The 8,331-nt window shown below is 33.3% G+C and overlaps 1 protein-coding gene across 1 annotated transcript; it reads left to right on the top strand.

Annotated features, from left to right (window-relative positions):
- Nucleotides 1-2,437: 2,437 nt before the first annotated feature.
- Nucleotides 2,438-6,226, top strand: LOC137390454 (uncharacterized). Its single transcript, XM_068076783.1, has 7 exons — nt 2,438-2,620; nt 3,124-3,223; nt 4,136-4,303; nt 4,476-4,610; nt 4,924-5,013; nt 5,205-5,464; nt 5,950-6,226. Exons 1-7 carry the CDS (start codon nt 2,438-2,440, stop codon nt 6,160-6,162), a joined length of 1,149 nt encoding a protein of 382 aa, XP_067932884.1. The 3' UTR covers nt 6,163-6,226.
- The last annotated feature ends 2,105 nt before the right edge of the window (nt 6,227-8,331 follow it).

The raw sequence follows: 8,331 nt of genomic DNA, 5'->3' as shown, positions 1-8,331 counted from the left end.
GTATATTTACTGCAGCATTCAGTTGATTTTCATGATTATCGTCACTATTAACAGACTGGAAGTTCACTACAGCCATAATCTTAAAAAGACTAACTTGACCGTGCTGCTCTTGCTATAAGAAAAGAAAACGATAACTTTTGCTTTGATTTTTCTATTGATCTATTATCTTATCTATGATTATTTTTTATGATTTATATAATATTCATAATGCATATTATACAAAATAATAATATAACTGCGTATAGAATAAATGATGTAACTAATATAATTTGTAGAAAATTCCAAATGATAACCGAGATTGATGATTGATTTAATTGATTCTATTTATTAGCTATAGTTAAAAAATCTGAACAACGCTAAAGATGAGTCTGAATAGGGAAGCTAAGTAGGAGAACAACAAAACTGAGCTGAACTAGCAAGATAGTGAAATGTTGCAAAATAATAGATGCATGTAATTATTTTGTGCTAAAACTAATCTACACGTCAGAGGGACTGGTTCGGAATTCTAGGAGCGATGATTGTTAGGCCCAATTTGATTGTTCTATACTTCCAGGGATTAAACCAATTAAAACGCTGTGATTGTTATAGGAGAGCGCATTAGTTGGCTTAATTGACCAATGGCACACAAGTCGATTTCATACGTCATATATTGATGATTACCAAAACACTTTTGTTTTTTGGTAGACCTGTGTTTGGCTGGCTATATCTCAGCTTCTGGTTGGTCAATCTCCTTGATTCTTTTTTTAGAACATCAGTCAACACCGCAAGATGAATAATAAAGCATAATAATATTATGCTTTCTCTATTCTTTAAACACTGGAAAGGTTGTGAAAGTTGTTACAGGTTATAAAATAGATAATTTGAGAATTAGTAACTAGTTACATGACCTTTGGTTTTTGAACGAAATTTCGAAAACATACAAAACATACCTCACATTTTCTGATAATGAGAAAATGAAATATGAACCTTGACTTTCAGTTAGCATAGGTCACTGGTATTCCCTCTGTTTAAATTAGGAGTTGCCACCACTGTCTTATATAAATCGTATAATTGTCTCATACCCTTTTACTTCAATATCCCGTTATACCCCTCACTTTACCGATCTATACACTTGCATAATTAAACCTATTTTTAAACAGATATTTGTGTAAAAAGTAAACAAATTTGTCAACTTTTGTCATAAAAGAATGTTTTCTGTCTTTGATATTCTCTAAATAATGCTGCAAATATACCTGAGTGAAAAATATGGCGACACTATTGATCATGCAATTAATGAAGTATTGAGTGTTACCATAGTTTTATCACTCTCAAGTATTTCACAGCCATCAAGTATAAATTAATGATATATGTTGAACTCAGTTGAAACCATTGCTCTTCAGCAGACAACTTTAGGATCTATACTAAGATATATTTTATTTATGATTTGTGTTGTCAGTATTAAACAAAAATAGCTAACACATTATACACATCAGACTATACTTGAAAAGGGAAACTTCAACAGTAGTTTAATTATAGATGTTAGTATTTGTAGAGACTGGAAGCATTGGCACTGTGTGCTCCAAATTTTATCTGTTTTGATGAAATATAGTGTTTACATACTAGACTTTAACTTTTCATTTTATTGACTTATGCAGGTGATATAGGGTAAACAGCTGTCAGAACTGATTGAATGCATTTGCTAGTAAAATTGGTAAATCAGTAAAACTGGTATTGTGTAATATTTCACCCAGATAATAATGTAAAAACATATTACTTGACCTAATTTTTTATAAACAGAAGCTGATGGTCTTCAGAAGTATAAAAGCAGCTAGATATGAACATAAGTCATCAGAAGGTGCTGCTGTCTAAGGCAAGTGTACTACATATACAACCAGTTATTGATTCTGCTTATCAGAGTAGATTTTTTCATTCAAAAACCTGTACACAAATATTTTTAAAAAACATTAAAAATTTTATGCTTGCAAAAATATCTTTTTAGTAAGAAATGGGTTTTAGCGTAAATTTTCAAAACATCTTATGTGCTGATACAAATGGAAAAACATGAAATAAGATTCTTAATACCGAAGCAACAAAATCAAAACAGGCTGGCTCAGCATACAGCTGTACGATGCCATTGTTTTTATCATTAACTTATTATATTTAGGCTTTTAGGTTAGTTTGAAAAGTTAAAATTATTCAGTTAAATAATTTTACAATTATTCAAATTTATATGTAAGAAAAATAGTTTCGGCTCAACTGAATGAAGAAAAAATGTTGTAGTAAATTCTCATATAAGAACTTGCTTGTATGGTATGCCTCATTATTATTATGTTATCATATTATGATTAAAATTTCACAAATAAATAATATGGTGAGCAGTAAATGCAGCGATCTGAGTAAAATTCATTAATTGAGGTAGATGATCTGTAAGTTTTGTATGCTAATTTTAGATTACATAATGGAAAAAGGTTATGTAGTCAAGCAACAGAAGCGTAATGACGTCATCCAGGTATTGACTGCTGTTATAACAATCTCTGCTCTGGTTGTCTCTGTCTACTCTCAAATAAGTTACCAGTTGTTACAGAAGGATGTTGATAATTTAACCAGTAGACTAGATCAGGTAGAAGGACATGGAATACAGGTGAGAAGTTATTAAATATGTACATTAAATTAACTATATCATACCTAGGTAACAGTCAATTTAACAAGAGTATATTTTGAACAGGTACAAGTAGGAGTGTACAGCAAAGTCTAATTACTTTTACTTTGTTATAACACTGTGAATGGTCACATGAGAGTTTGTTTTTATTTGAAAATTTGTTTTTTTCAACATATTTGAATGTCTTAAAGTGCAGGACTTGCAACTCAATATAAGACCATTATGATAATGATGCATGTTCAAAGTATATTGTGTATAAGATGTACAGGTACAATAGACTTGAAACATGTACTTACGCTTAGCAAAGATTCTTTTTCAGAATAAATCTTAGTTTATAGAAAAAAAAATCAGGATATGATGTCACATCAAATGCTAAAACATTTACTCAAAAGATGAATGAATTTGAGCTGTTCACTTAATGGATGAGAAGCTGTTTCAGACACAGAGGTTCATGGAATTGTGATATTTAGAAACTTTATATCTAGGTGTCAATGATGTCTCCAACCGATCTGGAACATACCATAGAGAAAAGATCAGCAGAAGACGAGGATATCAACGATGCTTTACTAAGTGATTTATCACCAGGTAAGTTAGCAAAATTCTGCAATCACTATAGCAATGTTTTAATACATCTTTCATGTGCAGTTTTTATATCAAAGCAATAGATTTAATAAGAAAGTTATCAACTTGCTAGCTTTATACAATATGTAGAACCACACCCTATGGTATTTTAATAGTAGATTGGTTCAGTCACCCAACTCTACACAAAATATGTTTTTTTTCAATTTAAATTCTGTTATCGTCATGATACCATGTTGAAAAGAAAGTTATTTTCTCAATGCGCTAATAACATGAAAAGATAACTCTCAATTGATTGATAAGAATTATAGAGATGCGCATCAAAGGAATTATTAAATGACTTTGATATATTATGAACTGATGAACTGAAACTACTTTGGGCCTATGAGCTTGACAAATTTGTTACACGCTTCATGTGCTGATAATATTGGTTAGCTATAAAAATTTTAACTTTAGTTTAACTTAAATATAACTATAAAGCTTAAATAAAAATTTAAACTTTACTGGCATGATCAGTGTTAGTGGAGAGAATAAAACACTTCAATATAAATAAACTTCAAAACAGTGAGTAGTTGACGCGTTAAATAAACAGATACTTACTACTTATTAAGACCTGAAGATGCCATGAGAGGTTGAATTAGAGTTAGATATACAGTGAGTATTAAATGTAGGTATATATGTTGATGATGTCAGTAGGTTTGCTTATGAAATTGTTTGCATGTCTATTAAAATATTGTTGACAGACAGAAGAGAAGTGTTTGGAAATTTTAAATTTCTCTTCTAGTTATCGCAATGTTGGTGTATTCTGTATTGATTAAAAACTCACTGGAACTCCTGAAAGTTTTAACAACCTGTGCTCATGACAAACTTTAGCATAAAAAATGAAACAAAAACTTCTGTTGCATATTTTACCAACAGGACTACTGCCAAACTTAAGAGGACCTCCTGGAAGAGATGGAAGGGATGTTAGAGATGGTAGAGATTGTGAAGAGTCAGATCTGACTGAACTGAGAATGAAGGTTGGAAAGTTGGTAAACCAGACCAAGTCTGTTGTAGCACTATCATCTGACAGGCATTCTGATAATGGTAAGCTTGTGATATTAGCAAGTTGAGCACAGTTGTGATAAAACATGATGTCAATAAAAAAGAAAACAGTTCATATCAGTTTTGAGTAAAGTATTTACATAGTAAAAACGAGTATTGCACCACAAAGCTTTATATTATTTCCTGAGATAAGAAACACTAATATTATTTTCAGAAGAACTCCTACAAGAGTTTAACCAAACAATTGCTCATGGATTGCTGAGCCGCCTCCAAAGTAACAACAGAAAGTCGGAAGAAATTGAAGAAAAACTGCAAGTAGATGAGGAAAGGTGTCAATCCTTTTCAGCTGGTTAGTTGAGTCTCTTTTTTGCAGTACACTGTAAAATGTTACGTAGAAAGCTGAGAGTTGATATCAAGAAGAATTTGAAATTACTAAAACTATTATTCTGAAAGCAACAGGAAGTTTGCTCATGGTAGATGTAATAGTTGATCTATGATAAAATATGTACATATAAATTCTTTACTTCTTATTTTGTACAAAACATTTAAGTACTAACCGGAAAAGTATGAGACTTGGATCTATGATAATAAAAAATTGAAAACTAGACCTTACTTTCATAAAAATTCGAATTTTTTTAATATGGAACTTAATCATTTTGTAGCTGACATACAACCAGCTTGTGGAGGAGGAAGTTCATATATCAGATGGGGCAGAAAATCGTGTGGTAACTCCTCAGAGCTTCTCTACACAGGTTGGTTACAAGAAATATCTACTACCTTCCAGTTTTTTGCAGCTAACTTTATCAAGCAAAAAAGATGACTTGCCATTCATTTAAATTATCATAAGTTGTCATTAGAATATATTGTTTGTGTATCTAGTTCTTTCAATGACTGAATGATATGGCTTTTATTTAAAATTTATTTTCATTGTTGTACCCTACAGGGTTGGCAGCAGGGCAATACTATAACCATGAAGGAGGTTCATCCGAGTATACATGTCTCCCTTCAGAGCCAGAGTATAACTCATATTCAGCAGGTGACCATGGTAATTTCATATATGGAGCAGAATACCAGACCGAATCTGATATATTTCCTAGTCGTATGGGTAACCAGAATGTACCTTGTTCCAGATGCTACCTTCCTAGCAGATCTACAACTATTATGATACCTGCTAAAAGAACCTGTCCATCATCTTGGAATAAGGTGAAGTACCACATATCCTCCCATATAAGCTTATCTTGCATATAGGCTGATGTTAGAAAAGACAGTTTCAAAACAGCGATTTTGTTTTAAAAATTGGGTTGTTTCCTATGTCCTATTACATAATGCATATAAGCTGTCACATGTGAATTAGCAACAAAGTAATTAATTTGCTAGTTTCATACACAAAATAGAATAGCTCTATACGGTATTTTTGTAGCAAATTTTCTCCGATGCTCCATTTGACACAACATGTTTTTTAGCTCAAATGCTATTATCATCATAGTACCATGATAAAAAGGAAGTTGTTTTCTCAATTTTATTACAAACATAATTAGATAACTTTCAATTGAATGATAAGATGCAGATGAAAAAGAAAATAGACAGAGATTTGCATTAATATAAATAAAAATATGTAATTAAGTTAGTGAATATAGAAATTTGAGTAATTATTATTAAATATAAATACTAAGCTGATTTTGGTTTAGGAGTACGAAGGATATCTGATGTCAGGACAGCGCAGTCACAAAAGAGCATATAATTATGTCTGTATGGACAAAGAACCAGAAGCCTTAACCGGACTACATGCCAATCTAGATGGAGCGTTGTTCTACTTTGTTCAAGGAAGCTGCCGTTACCTTGGAACCTGTCCACCTTACATAGATGGAGCAAAACTAGCTTGTGTTGTTTGTTCTAAATAGCATACTTCATGCGCGCTGAGTTTATGTGTTAACTAATATGAACAGTGAACATTTATTGATTTAATATTTTTCCTAATCTCACTAGCTGATTATATAACTTGTTATGCTGATTGAAGATGCCAATGACATAATCTGAAGCCCCAAATATTACTTTCTAATATTAATGTCTATCATTTAATCCAAGATATTTACCCATGTAATTACTTGTAAACCAAGTAGGGAAATAGTTAATGCATAGTATTATTTACTAAAGGCACAATAAAGAAATCTAAAAGAAAACATTTTTGGGTATGAACCGGGTTGATTCTTTAGTTAAGTACAGTCTGATAGAATATTCTAGAAGTCATGTACCTGTGATTCAACAATATGCAAATTGGTTTCAAAGTCTCATGTACCACTAGAATATCTCTTAATTTGACAACTTTCTGGGAAAATATAAATTTAGGCGTCAACATTCAACCTTGCTGTTGTTTCTGTTGCCTTACCGTTGATACACTTTTTGCTTGCTTTAGCTGAGTTATGTGACACTTTGTTAGCTAGGAAGAACTGCTCCGAAACTTACTCCAATGTACTCACATTATTTCTCTTGCAAATTAGCAGACTACTTCTAATTCCACAACTTAAGTTAGATATAGAGCTAAATGACTATATTCAATGACGAAAACAATATAAACATCAAGGACACACAATCTAAAAGTACATCATTAGGCGATGAGAGATTCTAATGGGAAAGCGGGTAATTGACAAACACTTAATGCTCTTGCAAAGTAAAGCTTCTGTGTAAAAGCATCGATAAAATAGGCACATGCAACTTTCTTTTTTCTGTGGTTACTTCTACCTTGTACATTTAGACTGAAGAGCAAGTCTTGAAAAACTCGTGAGTGAGTAGCCATTGATATGGCAACCCAGCAAGCCTGTAGTGCAAAAATTACAAACCGTCTGACCAACTTATTGAAACAGACTATGATGGTTCCAAGGGCCTCATTATTGTCTTATTAATTGTAAGCACTTCAATAGGCATGTACCAAGGACATGGAGTATTCCAATCGACGAATATGCTTTGATGAGTTTTTTTTGACTTTTTTTCCTTTAGCCTGGAAAGGATAAACTTGCATTACAGCCAGAGAAACCGTGCAAACCTATGAGCAGTGTCTGAAGTGAAGAGAGATTTTTGGAGGTACTCTCTGTCATGCCAGAAGGGTAGTGTCCAGGGCCAACAGCCCTGCTCGCCGCTCACAGGGTGAGTCTGAAAAGGGTGCTGCACCCTCTCAGGTGAGGGGGGTTCGGGGGTAGTCCACTGGAAACTTTTTAGCATGAATGCCCCTAAATTATGCTGTTTTCCATAACTTAAAACCCTGTGTTGTGTTCTGTAAGAAATTAAAAGTGGGCTTATAGCTGCACAACCTGTGTGCTCTATGACTATGGAGACTCCAGGTTGTGATGTGAGTGAGTCAAAAAACCCTATGGACAGTCTACACAGACCCCAGACACAAGACGGTCCCATCTCCAAGCCACCATGAATATTATTATATGATAAGCTCAGTCACTCACTCTTTTTTAAATACAGACTCTAAATTCATGACAATCACTAATTCTTACTCACCTTTAAAGAAGTTATCTATTGGCCCATGCTGTTTCATTATGAATTGAAAGAAACGAAGAAACTAGTATAATAAGCAAGAATTTATTCATAACTCCCATCCAAAACACAAGAGAAGAATCCAAGCAATGATTAATCTTAAGCTATTCGAGGGTTCCACAGGGCGGTCGACACAAGGTCACGTCGATTGTGTTGGTTGATAGAAAACTGATCGGTTATCAGGTTAACAAAACAATCTAGTTGATCCGCTATAATAGCAAAAGATTGACTGAAGAAATTAAAGATTAGTAGCGTGATTCTCTCGTCCCAAAAACGCGCACTGTTTTCTGTGTAATGAACTTGAGCTAATATAAGTTCGGAAAGAAAAAGAAAAAAACGTTGTGTGAACATTTCACTTCATTCCGGTTTTACCGCATTTAATAAGATATGAACGACCTTATAGGAGGGGGTACGCGTCCTAGGGAGTACCCCCATTAATTCTTCTTAGGGGTGCGCCGTACCCCTGCGTACCCCCCCATTTCGAACACTGCCTATGAGACACAGTGGTAGGCTATCTCCGAGCTTAGTAG

This window comes from Watersipora subatra, chromosome 3 (genome assembly GCF_963576615.1).
Source record: "Watersipora subatra chromosome 3, tzWatSuba1.1, whole genome shotgun sequence".
In the NCBI taxonomy this organism is placed as follows: domain Eukaryota; kingdom Metazoa; phylum Bryozoa; class Gymnolaemata; order Cheilostomatida; family Watersiporidae; genus Watersipora; species Watersipora subatra.
Note: the sequence above shows the minus strand (reverse complement) of the source record. Positions and strands in the feature narration are given on the sequence as shown.

What these genes read in the sequence shown, in the direction of transcription:
- LOC137390454 (XM_068076783.1), top strand. Translation starts at nt 2,438, where the DNA reads ATGGAAAAAGGTTATGTAGTCAAGCAACAGAAGCGTAATGACGTCATC. An exon ending in TAGAAGGACATGGAATACAG is followed by an intron (nt 2,621 to 3,123) that starts GTGAGAAGTTAT and finishes CTTTATATCTAG; the next exon opens with GTGTCAATGATGTCTCCAAC. An exon ending in GTGTCAATCCTTTTCAGCTG is followed by an intron (nt 4,611 to 4,923) that starts GTTAGTTGAGTC and finishes ATCATTTTGTAG; the next exon opens with CTGACATACAACCAGCTTGT.